Here is a 22,064-nt window from a genome sequence, read left to right on the forward strand (position 1 = left end):
ATGATCAAAACCTATTCATGTGAAATGATATCCAACAAATTCGTTAATAAGTTCAGCCTCTTCAGACAGATGCTCCCAAATGCAGCCGATTCAGACCAGTGGCTATTGCAAAACGGTAGTAGTAAGGAGAGGGCGGGGTTGATTATTTGCCTCGGTGCGCTCTCCTCCATTTGAACTCGCTAAACAAGTTCCTCTTCACCACCTGTAAAGAAAAGACACTTAGACGACCGTCGTGGGTGGACAGTTTTGATTTCCATCGTTTCCAATTTAGTCAGACATCTCAAGGAAATTGTCAGTATCTTGGATTCAACTCTTATGCGCTGCGTTTCAAGGTAAAGAACAACTATGTTAACGTTGCATTTTGCCACATAGCCAAATGCATGAAGATGGTTAAAAATGGAGTAATTACTAACTACAATGTCTGTTCCCCGGACTTGGCTTTGTGGTTTGCATGTCACACACAGACCCTCAGGAGAAACCGCTTTGCGTGCGTAAAGTTGAACGTGTCTACCACACGTTGCAAACCACATGCTCGTTTCCGTCGGACCCCATTTTAACTACTTCACGTTGCTGCTGTTCCTCTGCAGCGCACATGTGTTTGCTGAGGGAAGAGTCTCAACTTTTGTTTTTTCTTCTTCCTTTTCACACAACGGGTACAGATCACTACCTATGTTTGTAACGTATTCAGAACTGGTAACCAGGACTGAGAGGTTTGCATGGACTCTCAGTGGGAGGGAGGGAGGGGGGGAAGGGGAGGAGAGGGGGATGGTAAGAAAAGAGTGAAAGAAAGTGACCGCAGACAGTGGACACTGACATGCGAACAGGTAGCACAAAGAAGTGGTAGCAAAAGTACTCACACAATGGAAAACAATTGCTCAAATAAATAGAATCCCTTTGAGCATTAAAGCATTGATGTCCTCCTGTCTGAAAGGTTTTTATACAATGTAATGATTCTAGGAAATATAGAGTGTTCGATACATGATGAAACATAGTGTGGAGAGGTCAAATCCACTCATTTATCAGTTAAAGTAAAACCCATAATCAACAAGAACACAGGATGTAAGTGTCTGCAGTGATGGATGCTGTGATTGAGACTCAGGTTATCTCAACCTAATGGATTTGACATTTGAAAAAGCAATTTGAATACAGAAATAGTCATCAGGCTTGTTTTGTAAAGTAGAACATATAAAAGTGTGACCCAAATTGCTCAATTAAACTGCTCTATTTTTATGAACTAAAATTAAACAATATTTTAAGAATGGCCCTGACAGTAGAGAGCCTTTCAGATCTCAATGGCAATAGTTCAGTCTGTATCTCATATATCTCTAGTCAGTCTAACTTTAGCTGCTCTGAAAGTGGGTCACTAGCGGGCGAGCTGCTGACTAGAGGGATGGAATATGTCCTGTATGTAATCTATACACTGAAGGTGGGCAGATGATAGGGGCAGATAACAGTGAAGAGTGTGAAACCAATGAAAAGAATAGTCATTCTTACACATTCTCCCACTTCTAGTCAGTGAAATAATAGTGACATTAAAATATTCACCATTTTTCTGGGGACACCCTGGAAGTTACCCAAGGACACCCGGGTGGCCTGACCTCACTTTGAGAACCACTGAAGGGTGTGTGTGTGTGGAAGCTTTCCAGGTCCACTCAGATTCTGGAGAGGGCTTCATGCGTGCAAGAGGCTTCATATTTCCTGCCTGCTGCACCTCCAGTCTAGCTGGTTGATTGACTTTATGCTCAGTAATATTAGCATGCACATCTATTTTCTCTAAGCCCACAATTTGCAGGTGACTTTGACAAGGCAGTGTACAAAATGTGAGTGACAGTAGCTGCAGTAAGTAGATTGCAGTGTGTACATAACATGGATCAGGATGTATTATGATGTGCAATAGTAATACACACACAAGCATGTATTTATGCTACGGAAGTGATTACATGCTGAAATAGAAACATACTCAGATTCTGAGAATGAACCAGCTTTTCATTTGCTGAACTTAAAACCAATGTGCACTCTGCTAATATGAATTAACTTTAAATGAGTTAATCATTTTATATTACAATATACAGCACCAGCCAAAAGTCTAGACACACCTTCCCACTCTTGAATGAGAATGTGTACCCAGACGTTTGAGTGGTGCTGTAAACACACATACACAAATGTTCTACACTTTCCTGCAATGAAAGTAAAAATGATCTGAGGGAAATCAGGTATGAAAGAAAAAAAATAGTTAGAAATAATTTAAATACTGAGATATTGTATTGTTTAAAACTTCAAAGTTGGTTTAAATATTCAGATGGGTGGTGCATGTTTTTCTGAATATGTTGGATGGTCTCCAACCTTTGACCAATGTAGACAGTTAGTCCACCCAAATGATCTTAACTATTCCAAAAAAAATACTCAGCACTAATCAGCAAAGAGGCTGTAGTGTTAAACAGAGATACTGTTGGTATTTTCCTTTCTTTAATACACTTTAGGTCTGACATTGTTTGCTAAAAATGAAAGGTCTTCCAGTGTCCTGACCTCAAAAAGCTAATCATCGCTGTAGCTAAAATAAGTGGAGGTGAATGGTCAGTCTTTTGTTACCTAAAATATGTGATTATTTCTCTGGCCTGTGTCCCAGACTCAGGGAGGAGGATGAGAGCAGGCGGGGTGTTTGCTCATCTAGAAAAGCGGAGTGCACGTTGCCTGTCATTGTCCTTTTTCATAAGTTGGTCAAAGTTTGGTTAACACATACTGCACAAAGAAGGAACTCTACTAGGTGCTAGATGAGTAATGGTTTGTTGTCCACAATTTAAACAAGTTTCAAACTACTCTTGATGTTGATTGTGGATATCTTTATTTAGGAAACATTATGACCTGCCAATGCATTACTCATATCATTTATTTCTGTTCCTGGAGGTGGTGCAGTTCTTGACCAACTGACTGACTGACACACATTGTTGAAATCCATACGCATGAAAAGTTCAAGGTGACCCAGCGGGCCAGGCTTCAAACAGCCACCATTTCAGTCTGTTAAACAGCAAAACATTGCTTTGTTTACATATGTGCCTGCAGCCCAAAAGATAAAGCCTTTATAACTTAGCTACCAGGGTATTTTAGACAACACCAGGAAATCATTGCAAACATAATAAGTCTCCAGATATTAGTATGCTGTTGATATACTGTTCATAGGATAAATATACTCTTAATACAGTGATGTCTGTCTGCAAGAGTTAGGAGGCATGTGCACAGGATGGTAACAGATGGAAACTGTCAACAGACAGCAGTCATTGCTCCACTGTTGCATGCCGTTCTTTCTCCTCATGCGTATGCATGTGAGCCGTTACTTAGAGCTTAACTAAGCAACTCTGAAGCAGTAAAACGACCCACCAATACAGTGAACAAGATTATATGTTATGCAGGACAATGCAGTGATAAGAGACAGATGAACAGCCAAAGATACAAAGTGAAAATGAGCAGCTGTTGCTTGTGTGTACTCAAATGTATGCATGTGAAAATACGGTCAGGTCTTAGCTTGCCAGCATGGTATGATCTGCCCTCTGTAGGTCATACCATGATCACTTAATGCAGAGAGTGTGGTCAAGTTTTTCATTCTGTTACCCTGATACTCTAAAGCCACATAAGGTTGTTACATATGTCATCAGAAGTAAAAACAATTCTCTCCCCTCAGCTTTCCATAACTCTTACTGTCCAAGCCAATAACAAACCATACCATACTATACCATAAAAAGAATATAAAAAAATCCATAAAAATACATTTCTTAACAGTGGTTTACAGGGTAATTCTGTTAAGCCAAATCTCTAATAAATTTCTGAAATGTGTTCTACTATTCTTAGTTTTTAGAAGACGCACTCCATTAATTACTATCATATAAGCCCCAATTATTTGGTTGTAGTATTGGAAAAAGGCTCTATTTCGGCCTTCAGCCTTCCCTAAATGTCAAGCAGTGTCATGTTAATGGTCTAATTTCATTGGTTCTGGAGGATCACACCCCTTTCCCCTGTTCATCCACTCCTTCCCGCTGACACACCGCCTCTGCTTTCTCTACAGTGGGTTGAGTACCATGCTTTCTAAAGCCTGTGGTATTCTCTACTAAATAATCATTCTGTTACAGTGAATCAAATAAAGCATCCATACATAAATGTGTGCACTGGCATGCAAGAGTGACAGCAATCCAAAGGCTTATTTGGATGCAGCCACCAGTTACAGCCGCATTTTTGTAGATAAATTGGGTTACTGTGACTATTTGCATGTTTTCAAGTGCAGCTTTGTGATTGCATAAGAGTTAATATGCAACTGAAATAATTGCTGTAAAATTACATTTATCAAGCTTTCCACTGTCAACCAACTACTGCTACATTATGACCATGCGTGTGTGTGTGTTTGAGCACCCAGTAGCTGCTTGGAATAGCCAAGCCATGTGATTCCTCTAGATTCTATTTCAGAACGGCGTCTGTCAAACACTCTGCACTCTTCACAGCAGCTCGAAGAATAGTTAGCAAAACCGTTGTTTAATCCCTTTAGCTACCATCGTTCTTTCAAACGTTCTGCTCCTATCAACAGGTGAAGCATAGGTGGCTTCAAGTAAGTATCAGATGTATTTGTATTTTCTCATTCCTCTGTACAGAAACAGGTTATTGACATTTTGACATTGATTTGCAGCATCGACATTGTATGCAATTTTACCTGTGTATTTCATTATGCTTTACTGCTTCAAGCACGTAAGGTTGTTGTGAATGGTCAGATTTCATCATTATTGGTTTGCCCGACTGCATTGACAGAAGACTGTATTGATGCAGCAGTTGCATAACCTGCTTTCCCAGGTCAGTGAAGGGTCATGCGGTTCATATAGGCTACTTCACTTTCCACTATGTTTGTATGCATTCCTGTAAGCACTTTCAGATTACCCTTGGTTATTTGAATGGTATTTTCTCTTTCCATGTTTTACAATAATAAATGTGCCGTTTTAGTAATTAGCTATTTATTTATGTGAGCAGAGTGATAATATGAGCCTGAGCTGAACAGTCTTGCTGCTGCTGGTTTAGTCCAGTAATTTAATAGTATTTAGTGTAACAGCTGTTTTCATTTAGTATTTTGTGACAGATGAATGAGACATGAGATTATTTTTGCTCTATGTCTGAACTTCCCAACAGTGCAGTTGCGTTGTTACCTTGCAAGGCTGCTGGATTTGTGAGATCATCACATCACAAGATCACAGAGAATCCATCCGGTCAGGCTTCAACTTATGTGCATCCGTCCATACCACCAGTGGTTCTGACCCATCGGTATCCTATCAGGATTCTTGTGTGATCTTGTAATCTTGCAAATTCAGCTGCCTTGCAAGGTAAGACGTTGATAGACAGCTGGTTCATCTAATCACCTGCCAAGTACTTTTTTGAAAGTGCCTGCCCTTTTCCAGTTTCCAAGGGCGACTTCTCAAATGGTTCTGTTTAACAAACCATCTGGCGAGTCAGGTTAGTTACATTTACTGGAGTGGTGCAGTGCTTGTTTTTGAAATTTGTACATCATTTTTTGAGTGTAAATGTTAATACATGGTCTAGATTCTGTCTTACACAATTATGGCCTCTTTCAATTTTCAATCAGGAGAAATTTTACGTGGGTGTGATATTGCTACAACACATCCACATATTCATGAGTTCCATGTTAGAACAATGTACCATATATTGAATTTAACAAAACACAACAAAATATCCAGCACTAACACATTTGTTAATATTATAATGTTGTGGGCCTAATGGTGGGCAGTAATGCAGTGTTATATGATGTCTGAACCTACACCTGAGTGATTCCATTCACAGCATTTCTAATGAACACTGCTGACATGCAACACCATTTATGATTAATGACACACTGCAAACAATAGTGACCTCTACAACACTAACTATTGCAAGTGGGAGTGTTTTTAAAATATATACGAGAGAAAAAAAAAATTAAACTTGTATTTGTTTTTGTTAGATCTGTTGTGATCAATCGCATCATAAAACCAGTGGCATCTATTTTAGTAAAATGTATCGTAATGTGGCTGGTTGTATGCCAAGCATACATACAGTAGGAAAACAATAGTTTAGTTGCTCATCTCTGTATGATCACAAAACAAATGAATTAAATGTGCGGAAAACGAACAGAGTTTTCTCCCTCTGCAAAAGTGATATTTGTTTGTGTACAATTGCATCAGACATTTCACAGCTTAAATGACTCCAATATATTTTTATATATGATCTAATAGCCCAGGTTGAAAAGTCTGGAAAGTGTTCTGGAAAGAAGAAAAAAAAAGTCTGCAAGGTCGTCACCTCAAGTTACCCTTGTGTGGAAGTTTCCATGAGGTGTGACATGACTGTTGCACTGTCCACATGACCTTTCTGGTTTTGTGTCCTCACATCCGTTGGTTCTGGAGAGGTGCCATTGTCTAGAATTGGGTCACAGTGTTTTGCTACTGCACGTCCCTCACTCAGTGCCCGGCCTCTCTTCCACAGGACATGATACTGGGCTTCTGCCAGACCGCCACAACTGAACTTATGTTGCACCAGAATATTGTTTATACCCCCGCCCTTTGTTTTTTCCCCTTTCCATTCCTCTATCTATCCTCCATAATTTTTGTTCTGCCAAATATCTAGTATTACTTTACCACATGTGAGTTCAGCTCTGGGGAATGTGCATGAAATGTTGGACAGACTACTTACTCAGAGATTATTCCCAACAACCACAGTAGAGAGGGGTCATACAGCTGCATTTGGCCTCCACAGGGAAGACACACTGTCAAACTGTGTCGGCTGCTCATTCCTTCCCATATTCTCAACTTTTTTTTCATGAGCACAAACTATTGCAATAAGATATGAGTCTGTCAGAAAGTAGCATGCTGCCAAAGATAAATCAGTTCCAGCTCCAAGTCTTTAGTTTAGATACAGATAAGTTTATATATGGCAGCCTGTGAAAACAGGTGTGTAATGTCTTCTGTGGCTCTGGAGGAGCTTTCTAAAGTTTGAGAAAACAACTCTGATGACATAATCAGGGTTTATTTTGACTTAAAACTTTTGGACAGATAGCTGGCATGACAAACTGGAAGTGAACAAATATTGATATTATGGCCCTTGCTGCTTCAGTTTTGACTTATCTATTTCCAATCTGTTTTGTGAGCACAGAATTTCATTGCTAAATTGCTGGAGTAAACGTTAGATTTTAACTTTAACGGGAAACTTTTTTGTTGGCATAGACACCTTTTATTTAACAGTAGACCGACAGGAAACATGGGAGAGAGAGAGGGGGGGGTGACATGCAGCATAGGACTTCCAATCGGGATTGGAACCGGGGTCGGCTGCGTATATGGCATGCGCTCTAACCACTTGACCACCACTTCAGTATTTTTCAACCTGAATTATTTTACCATCATTTTGAATCTAAGTGACTAACGGGGAGGAACATTTTTGAAATTGGTCCAGCATTGTGCTTCAGCTGGCAGCCACAAAATGGGCTGCAGTGAAATCCTTGGGGGCAATTGCACCAGTGAAAGTACAACCATTAACATAGTTTGTATTTATCACTGACAGGATCAGATTGTTATTATAAGTGTCTGATAAAGAAAGTTAACACAGGAACTATGGAACAGCATGATTGCTAACTTTTTAGTTTCCTTACAGTCCAACCTCGGTGAAAGTCACTTCATGTAAACAAACCGGCATGCATGTATGAATATGTAGGTGACTTACACACTCTACTACAGGATGACAATGATGTTAAACACTGTAAGTCCATTTGTAGCATTTAGACTAGTCATTGCTCTCATCTTTGGACCATTTAGATGAGCTTTTCTGAGTCTTGTAGCAACAGGTTTCTCTGAATTATCCGTTACTGTACGTTGTGTTTGCTGATCGTCCTGTTGCATTCTGGTCCCACTTTCCTTTCTGTTTTTCCTTTCATCTGTTTTATCTCCTCTGTACTTCGTCTCAGATACGCTTGGCCAGTCAAAATTATTTCCCACGTCCCACAATCATCTTCATAATAGTTCACAGGATAATCTGCCATTGCACTTAATTTTTTTCCCCCCTTACAGTCTAATTGTGTTGAAAGTCTCATAGCCTCATACATGTAAACAAAACGCACAGATGAATATCTGCATGTTTCAATTAGCTGGCAAAGTTACCCGGGATATAGATTCTTACGACCTGAGCCTGTCAGTGCAAAATAGGATCCATGTTGAAAAATACCAGTTTCCCTTTAGGATTTTATATTTTCAAGATCATTTTTAATTAAAGGGGGTATAACATGCTTTTTGTGATTTTCTGTCGTAATATCGGATGTTTATGTTAAACATGGTCAACGGTCCAAAACTTAAGATGTAGTAAAAATGTTCCCTAAAATTCAAAAGCCAGGGCTTCAGCCTGCTCTGAACACACCGTTTGCAAAGTTACCTCTACTTACTCATTGAACTGACGTAACAATGTTCACACATGCCCACAAACAGCTGTCCGTTCCATAATCTTTCATGTTGTCTGCTCACATATTTTTGGAATGTATTGGAGAAGTTGATATTTTGAGTAAAAAATCCTACTACTGCTGTTTGTTTACATAGCCGGCAGTGTCTCGCCAGACTTCCAGAAGTGAACCAATATGAACAGAGGTTTCAGACAGAGGCGGTACTGAGGGGCTGCATAAAGGGCCCTAGAATTTAAGTAGAGCCCCAGAATATAAATATAGACCTGGAAATGTGCTTGATATGTCCCTGTAAGGGAATTCAAAGAGAATATAAATAAAGTGAAATCTCATAGTGCCTTTTAAAATAAGAGTAAATGCTTGTCACTGTCTAGATTATATTCCCATCGACATTAGCCTATTTGTTTTTTGCTTTCTATTAAGACTTTTTACTTGGAGCACTGAACCTTATGGTGGACTGTCCTTGTTTGTATTACCCTAAGCAGAGGTGTTATTACTTGTGGTATGTGTAGGAGGAGCACAATGCAATGAGCCTCCATTGCATGATTTAAGACAGTGTTTCTGTGTCATGAGTTATGATTCTCTTTGTGTTGAACAGTTTGTTAAAGGGCTTCTCCTCCTCTCCTGTGAGTTGCATTGTGTTATGTAACATATGTCAGGATCGTATCCAGCAATAAGATGGATTATCCCTATAGGCCCCTGTTTTTTTGGCTAGCAGTCACAGCTTGTGGATTTAGGTTGTGTTATGTAACACCCCAGGAAACTGTGTTCTACTTAAAATAAGTTTGTTAAGCAAAAGTCAACCCCCCCCCAGCTCAGTGTGTAATTCTTAACCAGTGCAATGTGATTGCAAATATGGCTTTTATACTTTTCACACAGGCATCTGACAGCCTACCTTTAGGTTTATTTGGAACTATAATCTTGAATAAAATGAAACTCCTGTGGTGCCGTGTTTATTTAAGTAAAATAAATAAATACTTATTTCATCATTATTAACTATTTCAATGATCAATCAACATTATTTCTGTCCCTTGCCTCCCTCTTAGGTGTATGTGATCCCCTGTTACCTCTGAGCTCTGGTCAACCTTCTCCGCCTCGCCTCCCCTACCCTCTCTGAGGCCAGACTGTGATCCATGGCGCTGCTTGTGCGTTTCTGGAAGCAGTTGTTGAGGGTGAAAGTGGTGGACTGTAACTCAGACGAATCACGACTGTCCCGATGCCTCAACACTTTTGACCTGGTGGCCCTGGGCGTGGGCAGCACGCTGGGGGCTGGCGTCTATGTGCTAGCTGGTGCTGTTGCACGTGAGAATTCAGGTACATTTGTATTATTGTAGATTATTCAAAATGTATTGTGTTCTCTCTTAAAACCTCTATAATCATGTGATCTGTTCCCCCCAGGTCCTGCTATTGTGCTGTCTTTCCTGATAGCAGCATCAGCCTCGGTGTTGGCTGGCTTGTGCTATGCTGAATTTGGAGCCCGTGTTCCCAAGACAGGCTCAGCTTATCTGTACTCCTATGTGACTGTAGGGGAACTCTGGGCCTTCATCACTGGATGGAACCTCATCCTCTCCTATATCATAGGTAAACATAGCAACAGAGCATTTCCTATTGTGCAAAAGATGAACAAAATTGGAAAAAGTCCTTAAGAGAAGTCCTTTCTCCATTTCAGGTACCTCCAGTGTGGCCCGCGCATGGAGTGCAACCTTCGACGAGTTGGTCGGGAAGCGCATAGAACAATTCTGTAAAGAGTACATGCCTATGAATGCACCAGGTATACTAGCAGCATATCCAGACATGTTCGCTGTAGTCATCATAATCACCCTTACAGGTAAAGAAGATTTTCTCTCTCTGTTTCTCTTGTGTTTTCATTTTGTCTTTACATTCCTTGTACCCTGTGTCTCACTCTTGAACCTTTTAACCTTGTAACAGTTGACATTGCAGATTGGCAAATTTGAGCATAGACTGGTGTAATTTATTCAACATCTTCCACATCTCTTTCTCCAACAAAAGTTAATTTCTTTCTTCTCTCTTTTTGTCTTTCTCTGACTTTTCCATTGCTAAGGTCTGCTGGCATTTGGGGTCAAAGAGTCGGCAATGGTGAACAAGGTTTTCACATGCATCAACGTCCTAGTCTTGTTGTTCATGGTTGTGTCCGGCCTGGTAAAAGGAACTTTGAAGAATTGGCACATAGACCCCGAAGAGATCCTACATGAGAACAATATCAGTACCTCCAGCCTCAAGTAAGACAGGCTCATACACACCAAGCTTTTTGACATGCCCACGTTGTTTCATGATGCAACTCTGTTATATTTGATGCTGTACTTCTTTCAGAAGTTTTGCAACATTCATCATTTCCACTTCTAGCTCAGAAACAATGTCTCAGTTATTCTGGATAAACCAGAACCAGCATTTTTTAAACAACTAATTAATCCAATGTAGTTTTTTTTGACACTTTTAATTGTTTGTTTCTTCCTCTTTCCAGTTTTACAGACACTTTACCATCCAAAGAAAGTTTAGGAGTGGGTGGCTTCATGCCATTCGGTTTCACAGGCGTCCTTTCGGGAGCTGCTACCTGCTTTTATGCTTTTGTAGGATTTGACTGCATCGCCACCACAGGTCAGAGCTGGAGAATACCAGAAAACATTTCCCCTGTTTTCTGGATTTGTTGTCCTTTTGTTATTCTTTTCATATGCCTTCTACTGCCTCATGTGCATGCTTCAGTTTTGGTCTGGGGAGGTGGGAGGGGGGATGGGGGGTACTGTAACAGGATCTGGAGTTGGGATCATTTCTATCCTAAGCTTGTCTAAACATTGAGTATTACATAAGAGAGTTAGGGTAGAGAGAAAAGATGCTGTTTAGTACATTTGGCCCAATTCTGCTCTTGGCAAAACGCTAAGCTATGTGACGCAGGTTAGGAGGGAAAATGGTGATGTGAGGTTTGTGTGGCATTTGGGGGGGGGAGGGGGGGCGACACTGTGCACTGTTCATGCATTTAGTTTGTATTCTGTTCAAGGACCTTGGCTTGTAATAAAGGGAGAGTTTACAAATTTCTTCCAGCTTGCCTGCTGTGTGGCCCCTAAGCTGTTACCACCCCTCTGTTTCCTGAATGCTGATTGGCTAGCATGAAGTTAACCCTGAATGATTGCTTGAGTATGGCTTGCAGGGGCTTGTCTGTCACACACACACACACACACACACAGTTGTCAGTGTGTGTGTATTTGTGTGTATGTGCATGTGTGTGGCTACCTAGAGTTAAACTGGCATAAAGCCATTACATCCCCCACCCTCAACACACACACACACACTTACACAGACATAGGAACACATCTTTTACCACTGTCCACTGTTACGCCTATGACCCCTGACCTTCCAATGATCTGGGTCAATTAGTGTCTGTCACCTGTCATGGAAAGTATAGCAGGAGAGGATCCAGATACAGACTTACCCATACACTCCATCATTGCGACAGAACAAGACCTGAGTGTTCACCTGTGGAGCACTGTTGCGTAATTGCCTGCAGCAGAATAATAGGGTGTTTCAGTCTTGCGGGGTGCACAGAGAAAATAAGTTCCTTGTTCCATTTGTTGGAAAAGGCTCCTAAAATCTGTCAGTTTGCCACATTAACTGGAATTCTGCCAAAACTGCTATAAAAGATTAAATGATGCATAGAAAGCCCTGTATTAAAATGGGGTATAATTTGTTACCACCAACGGTTGTGTGGTAGCTAATGTAGGGAAGTCAGGCATTACAATGACAGTTGACAATTAAGTGACAACTAAGTGGACGTTCAGTTATTTTTATAAAAAAATTTCAGTGCAAACAAATAAGTGTTATTCTGCAACAATTTATTATGGTGGCCTAGTTTATCATGATATCTTCTCAGTCAAAAGTGGTAAACTCCTCTGAAATCTTGACATGCTGCACTTGTTGTTGAATGTCTCGAGAGCCAAACCCATTCAGCAAAATAAAAGTACCCTTTACTTTGCTTAAAAGTGTAGCGTGTGGGATTTAGTGGCATCTAGCAGTGAGGTTGAAGATTGCAACCAACTGAATAACCCCTTTACTCCCCCTCCAAGCATGTTGGAGAAGCTATGGTGGCTGCGAAATTCTCTCTGGAGCAAGTGTTTGATTTGTCCATTCCAGGCTACTGTAGGAACATGGCAGTGCAACAAAAATATATATAAATACAATGAAACAAATAAAAGTAAGAATTGGTTCTGGCGTTGTCTGTATTAATGATGACCATCTTTCACCAAACCTGTCTGCGTTCATTCTAAGATAATGTCCTTTCCGCTTGATACCACTTTGTATCCTTTTTGTCTGACAAAAATGACACCCATTTAACAGTGTTTTTTCACTGTCTGTGCCTTAGGTGAAGAGGTGAAGAACCCCCAGAGAGCCATCCCTATTGGCATCGTGTCCTCACTGCTCATCTGCTTCGTAGCATACTTCGGTGTTTCTGCTGCTCTCACCCTAATGATGCCATACTACCTGCTGGACAGCAACAGCCCTCTGCCTGTAGCTTTTAAATATGTGGGCTGGGGAGGAGCCAAATATGCTGTGGCTGTAGGCTCTCTTTGCGCTCTGTCCACTAGGTAAGTATTTACATATGCCTGCATTGTCGTGATTTAAGTTAAAAATAGATTGCTCATGTACTCTTTCAAACATGCAGACACACACACAGACACAGACAGACATACATACATACATACATACATATAATCTTCTCTATATGTCTTACTATGTGAGAGTATATTTAACTTTCATGGGCATATGATCCTTAACTAAATAAGAGCATTGCTAAGAATGTTGTACCATCAGTCTATGTATGTGGTCAAGTAACACTTGCTCATGTCACCAAAGGCCACCACAAGCTGCATATTTACCAATCATCAGTTTTGAATTGTGGTATTGTTGTAAATACAGTACTAATTATATACATGAATTATATCATTTAAAAATGTGTCAATAGTTTGAAGTGACCATCATCTCTGGTGTTCTTATGATCAGCACAGCAGAAGAAAAATATTGGTTGAAGTATGCTTTGATATTAAACACATTCCTTCATGTTACTATCATTCTTACCTTGTGCACAATGTGTATTATGTTGTGTAAATAACCATATGTATACTGTATGATGTTCCTATATTCCTATATTTGAGCTGGTGTCTCTGTTTCACTGCATTCTTGTGGGTATAAGTGTGGCTACTATATATCCTGGTCTTCCCCCCCTGGTAGCCTACTGGGTGCTATGTTCCCTATGCCCCGTGTGATCTGGGCTATGGCTGACGATGGGCTGCTTTTCAAGTTCATGGCCGAGATCAGCCCCCGCACCAAAACCCCGCTAACTGCAACCCTCACCTCTGGCATAGGGGCAGGTGAGACACTAACATGCATGTTTTAAAACAGCATCTGTGAAGCTTCTTTTCATGCTGCTGGGCTGAGCTGTGCCAGGTTGTAAATGATCTGCCACTTGCAGATTCTATTTTAGCTGCGTTTTGAAGAAACCTGCCAGAATTCAGCCCTCAAGCATGAAAAGGGCATCACTAACTGTCTCTAACCCTGTCTTTCATGGCCAGGTGTCTCTTTTTTAGTCAGTCGAAGCAGTCGAGGTTATAGTATGTCTTCTGTGTCGTTCTTCTAACATGGTACAGCGAATGAACTTTAAGACACTTAAGGGACGTTTGCATCTTGGGAAAAGGAGGAATAATACCATAATAAAACGCATGGTGTAGTGCCGATAGATGGTCTGCTGCCTTGGAACGAAGAGTAACTGCATGTGAAACAACATATTTTTTATTCAAGAGGAAAAAATTGTGCATGCTGGTCTCAGAACATCTTCGGTCCAACATCACGCCCCTCCAGCTCTTCAGTTTAGCCAGTCTGGTATCATGTATGTCGCACGTTCATCAACCCCAAATCTGCAGCTCTTATCTTGCCAGCCATATTCATCTCCTTTTGCTAATTCTCCCCCTCTCTCCCCTACTGACTTCTTTCAATTCTTCCTTTCCCCCTGTGTGTCTACTGTACACCTGTCCCCCTAATCTGATGTTTTCCTCCTCACGCCATCCCCAGTCTGTTGGGTTCCATGTTCCCTCTACCTCGTATCATCTTTGCCATGGCTCGGGATGGCCTGCTCTTCTCCTTCCTGTCCCGTGTCAGCGAGAGGAAATCCCCTATTACGTCAACTATGACTGCCGGGGTTATGTCTGGTAAGATGAATAGGGAATGTCAAATAAGGGGGCATGACAGAGAGTGAGAAAGAAGAAGTAGATATGACGTGATGTGAATTCAAGAGCAAGCAATAGAGAAATACAACTTGCATGTTGAGGTTTGACCTCAGTCAGTACAGGAAGCTAATTTTTTTCGTATTTATTCGCTATTTATTTTCATCTGAAAGGAGCTGTGTGGTAGCAAATGTAGCTTCCAATTCTTTTATGTGCTTGTTGTGCCATTTGTGATATATAGTAGGGTTAGGAGGGTTAGGGTTACACAGACATACCAACAAACAGGGAAAATATGATATCATTAGTGGAGGGTCTGATCTGATAGAGAACATAGGGATGAGGGAACATAGAAACGCTCCCAGTTTAGTGATTTAGTGAGGTAGCATGGCTAATGAACATTTCACACAGGACCATTAACTGAGAAATGCTTGAAAACACATCACCGTCCTTTTAATAATTTGATCACAAGTTTTCTTAGGATTAAACATGTATTCTGTCTCTCTCTTTTCTCTTTTTTTGCCCTTTGAAGCTATCATGGCATTTCTGTTCGACCTCAAGGACCTGGTGGACCTGATGTCAATAGGGACTCTGCTGGCCTACACATTAGTGGCTGCTTGTGTCCTGGTGCTCAGGTTAGTTGAGGACAAACATAGCATACGTGGAGTTTAACTGGGGACGCTGGGGTTGAACGGGAAAATATTTTTTCATGCGTGAATGTGTGGAATTTACAGTGGCAAGCAGCTGGAGAAGCAAGTAATTTGAATTTGGTTCAGCTTGAGGCTGAAAGGTTATGCTTGTCAATGTGACATTTAACCAGACTACGTTTTACTGTAGTTACTCCAGTGACCAATCTTTATTGGTTGACGATGATAATATTGCAAAGCCTACTTAGCAGTACTATCACCACCTTTCTGCTGCCTCCAGTTTGCATCCTTGCATTCATATTGAATGTAATCTCATACACCATTCATTTTTACTACCAGACAAATTATGACTGACTTACACTGCTGTTGCTAAAAAATGTGGCTGTAGCTGATATTAGCGACTGACATTACTCATAAGCAGGTTCATTGTACACTACTGTTTCAATATTATTTCAGCATTACCATTAGGACTCATTTCAAGTGGTGTGAATTCAGAGTAACATTGCAATGGTAAAACAGCTCTATGTGTGTGTGCGTTTCATTGTGTCAGGTACCAGCCCGCGCAGCCAAGTCTAGGATACGAGATGGCCAATAACCAGGATGAGGTGGAAATGAGCGACGGAATCAGTGCCCCAAGTATGGACATCCTGCCCGGTATGGAGGAGAGGTTCAGCTTCAACACCCTGATGTTCCCGGACAACCCTGAGCCGTCTGTACTGTCGGGCTTCACTGTCAACATCTGTGCCTCTCTCCTGGGTATGTGAAGATACAATAACTATGATCATTGATTCTTTATTTGTCTTGAATCCAGATATACAGTAGATTGATAGTAGATGATATTGTAATTTAAAGTACATTTACTGAGTCTAGAGTTACACTTGAAATAATCTAAAACCTGGGTCGTTTTGCAAATTTGACTGATCCTGTTGTGTCCTTCTTCCAGGACTGTTGATCCTAGCCTTCAGTATACTGGCAGTGCAGGGGGGCATGGCTATGTGGAATATCGTAGCCCTTAGTGTCATCTTCATGGCATGTCTTCTCCTCACCTTTATCGTCTGGAGACAGCCTCAGAGCAAGACAAAACTCTCCTTCAAGGTTTGAGCCACAGAGTGACTCTTAATAGTTTATGTTTTTCAACACTACCTCTGATTTTTACACTTAATAATTGCTTTTCCTCTTCTGCTACGGTATTTGACTCTTTAGGTTCCACTGCTACCCTTCATTCCAGTGATCAGCATGTTCGTCAATGTCTACCTGATGATGCAGTTGGATAAAGGCACTTGGATACGATTTTCAATCTGGATGGCCATAGGTAGATAGACTCTATCTCTAGCCATCATTTCTTGTTTTTCCAGGGTTTAGACTGCCTTAATTGTTGCAAGAAATTATATTGATCCACCAAAGGGAAATAGTATTTTGCCTCAGACACCTCACTGTTGATGCTCAGTTGATGATCAGTTTGTTTTCTTTAGTAGCTTGAACTCTGGCAGTTCAACACAGTGACCGTTCAGTCCCCTTTATTATGTCATCGTTTTGTTTCTGTGTGTTTCAAAAGCCAATCTAAAACTGTAATCTGATTTTAAGAGATAATAACAGTTTATCTTCTTCTGTTTTTTAGGTTTCCTGATCTACTTCTGCTACGGTATTCATAACAGCGCCGAGGCTAATGCGGCCCACTCGGTTCCAGACACAGAGATGAATGGCTTCAAGCGCGACCACGATTCAGAGGCCATGTCGGCAGAAAAGGAGGCTTTCCTTCACAACAGCATTGAGGTCAGGGAAGATGAAGACGGAGATTTGTAGGAAGTACCAGAACATACTGTACATTTCATGCTCCCCTGACGCCAGTCTGTCTGTGAGTATTTTTGACAGGACAAGTCCTAGTCCCCTCACTGACAGTACTCCCCTTTTTGGAAGTTCAAAGTAATGATAAATAACTTTGACTTCAAATTCACAAACCTGTGACTTTCCCCTTCAGCTGCTGGGTAGAACACACATAACTGGTGGTCATTTACATGCAAAAACAGGACTTCTGAAGACGTATGTTGTATCATTTCAGTATTTTGTTTGTTGTCCCTTTTGCTTGGCCTCAGGTTTAAACTGCCATTATCATTTGGCTATCTCAGGGGGGAGGGGACATGTTGGAGACTTTAAACATGTCAACGTTTCCTACAGGTTCAGGGATACTGGAAAACTATAATATTTGCTTCTCATCGTGTTCGGTCATCTGGACAGTGTTTGGGTTACAGTGCTGGCAGTAGAACTATGTGCACATGTGCAATCAGCTTTTGTCCCGATGCCAGAGACAGTAATCTATTTTCTTTTCTTTCATTATGTTAAAATATAAATACTATATAGCCACATTTTCCTGAACATTAAATCACAGTCAGTATTAAGTACAGATTGGTACCAATAGCTACATTCTCTTATTGCAAATGTGTGGACACTCTGCCAACTCTTATGTGACTGAAATGCTGCTCAAACAGTAAGAGCAATACACTGCTTGTCCACTATATAATTACTCTTGTTCTTTAGCAGAGGCAGGTGATCAGGCCACTGGTTGCACCTATAAGTGGACCAGCAGGGAGCTGTAGCCTGCAGTATCCACGTGTCCAATTGCATGTCTAAGTGTTAGACAGAAACTGTTGTTTCATTCTAGGTAAAAAATTCCAGACATATACGATTCAGAAGAGGAGATCTTGAGCAGTTTGTTACCAGATGTCTGCATCTTCTTCTCAATATAAAAGACAGATGTTACTGATATATATAAAACATCAGGTGAAGACACTGACGGTGGAAGTCAGTTAATGTCATGTAACATTAGATGATAGTAGAGTTTCACAGTGCTGGCTGCTGTGTCTTTTTGCATCTGTACCTTATAACATTTAGTTTCTTTTCAAATAATACAGGCCAACTTTTTTTTCTTTTGAATGTTTAGTTTGAGTTTTTATTTGTTCCCTGTTTATTTTACGCCTTTCTTATGTGCCTTTTTATTACCCGCTTCTTAAAATGTGGTCGTTTCTAGTGTGTTTTTAAAATCTGATTCAGACTCATTTTTACAATGAGGAGAGTACCTACAAAGAATTTGATCAGGTACACACTTTTTTTTCTATTTTTAGTTTGTGTTTGTTAAAATATATAATACTTTAAAATGGGTTTCTCTTTCATAACATTAAAAATAAGTATTATTTGGTTGACATTTAGATGACCAGTGTTCCCATTAGCTGTAACCCTTTTAGTGCATTAACTGTGGTTTTGGGAGTCCGTTACAACAAAGTAGCTGTCTATAAGTAGGGACATGTATAATTAAGATTGTGTATATAAGATATTGTTTATATTTCTTGCAGTAAATTATTTGTAAATTGGAGAAAAGGCTTTTTTGTTATTTTTAATGCCTAATGACTTTAGTGCATAACCAGTAGCATCTGCCTGTGGGTACTTTGGTTATGGCAGATATTACGTTGCCCTGCAAAGTGTCCAGCATTGTGCTCTTTATATTGTGTTTACATGATGATGAGTGCAACTGAAACTTTGTATCCTCAGGGTTGGCAATGTCAATGCCTTCACCTTCTTTTGTCTCGACTTTTACCATGAATGCCTGATAAACACAAAAAAGTGCAGTTACAAAACTAGAAATACGGGACATTGGCATGACGACAGCAGAGCCAAGTTCATTGGGGTCATTGTCAGCTTTTTTGTAGCTGTTCACAGGGAAAGTGTAATAATCTGACATCTATATTAATTTGATTAATCGTACATGACTGACTTTTCCAGCAGTTTATGTAATTTGTGAAATTTACAGTTCAAAAGACAGTTTAGCAATATCTAACTTTGTTGGTACTTGCAGAGATAAACTTGCAGTTTCACAGACAACCAAAGTATTTACTGTACATTCAATTTTCAGTTTGATTAACATGAAGGGATTCATGTGAAAATATACTGCTATCTTTTGCTACATGTCATGCCAAATCTCAGTGTTTACGTCTGCAATAAATATAATATACTCATGTATAAATACTCTATTCTGTGATAATATAACTTCTGAGAAAGAGCTTCTTTCTCCTGTTATGCTGCTTTAAGATCTTACTGACCTTAGCCTTCCCCTTTACATATCATGTGTGTCACATTTATAAGGCTTTTGATGTTTCAAATCCAGAACCAGTCAGTGTTGACGACTGGCTAGTTTATGTTGATATCATTTTGCTGTGATTAGATAACATCCTCTTGCTACTTTATGTTTTTTATTGATGCTTTTTGGTTGCCTTTTCAAAGATTATTTGTTGGTGCGTGAAATTAGGTGTAAATTTTGTTGGGGGAAAAAACTGTCTGTTGTAGTCACATCAGTGGGTCACTATTTATCAATGGCTTCTCATTTTGTTATTCAGCACTGTGGTTCCTTCCCTCCATCCTCCCGTGATGTTGCCTTTTAAGAGGGGGAATCTTGTTGAGATGCTGCATTTACACACAAGGCTGCAGCTTTTTAAAAACAAACTTCATAACTGTCAACATGGTGTGTTAACCAAATGTTTATTCTGGAGATCGTGGACATTGTGAATATACTTGAACATCCAAAAACTCATGGTCCACTTAATAGAACTGAGTTTTACACCAGTCTTTTTCAGCAGACAGAGTTGGTTCTGTTGTCAATGTATCAATACCAACACGGACCGGGAAGGGATCAAAGTTACTGACCAGGCATCAGTAGATAGATGAAAGAGGGCATTCAGTTCCATACTTATTGTAAATCAGGTGATGTTAAACTCCATCTGTTGAGGAAGACGTCAAGATGTGGTGAAAGCTCTGGATAAAGCTAGAAAGTGAACCTTGCATTCTGGTTTTAGGTATATTTTCAGTTATACACCTATAAATGTAACAGACCATCATACAGTTTCCAGGTCACAGATGAAACACTAAAAAATGAATTGTGACACATTTATAATATAAGAAAACCAGTGTGTGCATGTATATACTGTAGAAGTTAAGGATGCCTGTCATTTGTTTTGGCTTGTGTCTGTTGTCCTTTTTGTCAAAATGCTTCATGCATCATTTCTGTAAATAAAAACTAGATTTCCAAAAAGTCAGTCTCCTTATGCTGTATGGAAGTTTATGGTGTAATCTTTTTGTAGCATGAATAGACTGTTCATCATAGTTCTCTTATGATCCAGCAGAGGGCGCAATCGTGTTTAGAGAGAGAGTGAGAAAGGCCCTGGTGCTTGAGCATGGTTCTCTGCCAGGTGTCGGCTACAGCATCAGCACCGCTTCTCCTCCACCTCCTCCTCCTCCTCCTCCTGTCCGCAGCATCTCTCTCTCTCTCTCTCTCTCTCTCTCTCTCTCTCTCTCTCTCTCTCTCTCTGCACTGTTTTCACTAGCGAGCGAGAAGGAGAGACAGTGGGGAGACACGCGTGTGTATAATGTGTGTCGTTTTGCAACTCCTGCATTTGACCGACATTCTTCTATGAATCAACACCAGAGAAACCTGGAGGTAAGTCATACACCTGAAAACATGCGGGTAATTTGCAGTGATGCTCCAGTTGCCAGCCATCATCAGTTTTCTTGAAGTGTCGCACGTATTTTTTGCATGTAGGATTCTTGCTGCGGACTCGGTTCCCTCGGCATCCTAAAAAAAAAACCACGGATCTGATGTTTAGTTTTTTGCAGGCCCGATCCGTTGAGGTAACTTATTTGAATTTTTAAAAAAAAATCAGTTTATTTCTTCATAAAATGCATATGACTGTAATGTTGAAGTTGACTCACAGACTGTAAGTGGAGCAGTAGGCTAGAGGAGAGCAGCGGGCTGGTTGGAGAGTGAGGTCAGACGTGGGAGAGCAGGTTGATGATGGATGGAGCAGGGTAATGCTAATGATCACACATAGATTATAGCTTTAGACCTGACTCCAGCTGTGATCCACTGCACTGACAGGTGACAACAAGAACAGGTGAAGGAATTTATTTTGGGGGGGAGATTTTTTATTTCTTAATTGTTACTCAGATTCCTGGGAATAACAGACTTTGTATGATCATCTCAGGCATCAATACAAAGAAAATATGTAACATTTTATAACAATTGCAAACCCCCATCCTTTACAGTTTTTCCACTATATGAGAAAAAGTAGGCTGAGATTCTGATTGTTTTATAGTTGTGTTAGATGTGTATCCCATTTCTTGGCTTACAGTACTGTTATGCTGACTCAGACTAAAGCCATTTACCACTGACGTAGGTTTTGAAGCAGTGTACCTCGCACACGAATGACACAAAGTCTCTTTTGTGAAATGCATTCAATCTATTTGAGTCTTTTCCTCTATAAAGGCATTAATGAGGCTTCCCCGCTCTTGCAGCTGCACACATAAACACCTCACTTCTTCTTTATCTTCTTTAGTATCTTCCAACTACTGCACAAATCCTGAGGAACCTTAGTCAAAGGCACAGTGGTTGTATTTACTTGAGTTACTCTTTCAACAATTTCCATGTCCTCAGCTTCACCTTTAGAGGGCTGAGAGGAGAGGGAAGACAGGAAGGGATGGATCAAATAAAGGTGAGCAGACCGAGGGTGTGTATTTCACACTCAGCTGTCTCTTGTCCTGATTGATTGGTGTCTGATGATCAGGTTGTCCTTGAGGCAGTTGAGGAGGGCAGTTTTCATGTCTTTGTTAGTGTGCACATGCAGAATAATTGACACAAATTGCTGTATGTGTTACAGTATTCTGTCCAAAGTTGCACATTGTTTAGCATTTTTTATT

At 40.4% G+C, this 22,064-nt stretch overlaps 1 protein-coding gene across 1 annotated transcript; it reads left to right on the forward strand.

Moving 5' to 3' along the window:
* The first annotated feature begins 160 nt into the window (after positions 1–160).
* slc7a1a (solute carrier family 7 member 1a) lies at positions 161–20,403 on the forward strand. The gene is made up of 13 exons (XM_062433906.1): positions 161–332; positions 9,502–9,769; positions 9,854–10,036; positions 10,125–10,283; positions 10,518–10,695; positions 10,938–11,071; positions 12,828–13,050; positions 13,694–13,833; positions 15,212–15,314; positions 15,877–16,082; positions 16,270–16,421; positions 16,530–16,638; positions 16,945–20,403. The coding sequence occupies exons 2-13, from the start codon at positions 9,589–9,591 to the stop codon at positions 17,127–17,129; spliced, it is 1,953 nt and encodes a 650-aa protein (XP_062289890.1). The 5' UTR covers positions 161–332; positions 9,502–9,588; the 3' UTR covers positions 17,130–20,403.
* Positions 20,404–22,064: the final 1,661 nt, after the last annotated feature.

This window comes from Scomber scombrus, chromosome 14, assembly GCF_963691925.1.
Source record: "Scomber scombrus chromosome 14, fScoSco1.1, whole genome shotgun sequence".
Taxonomy (NCBI): Eukaryota; Metazoa; Chordata; class Actinopteri; order Scombriformes; family Scombridae; genus Scomber; species Scomber scombrus.

Excerpts from the sequence above, each read along its gene's own strand:
- slc7a1a (XM_062433906.1), top strand. The coding sequence starts at position 9,589 with ATGGCGCTGCTTGTGCGTTTCTGGAAGCAGTTGTTGAGGGTGAAAGTG. Across the intron at positions 10,037-10,124 it reads CATCCTCTCCTATATCATAG|GTACCTCCAGTGTGGCCCGC; the intron begins GTAAACATAGCA and ends TCTCCATTTCAG. Across the intron at positions 15,315-15,876 it reads GCTTGTGTCCTGGTGCTCAG|GTACCAGCCCGCGCAGCCAA; the intron begins GTTAGTTGAGGA and ends TCATTGTGTCAG.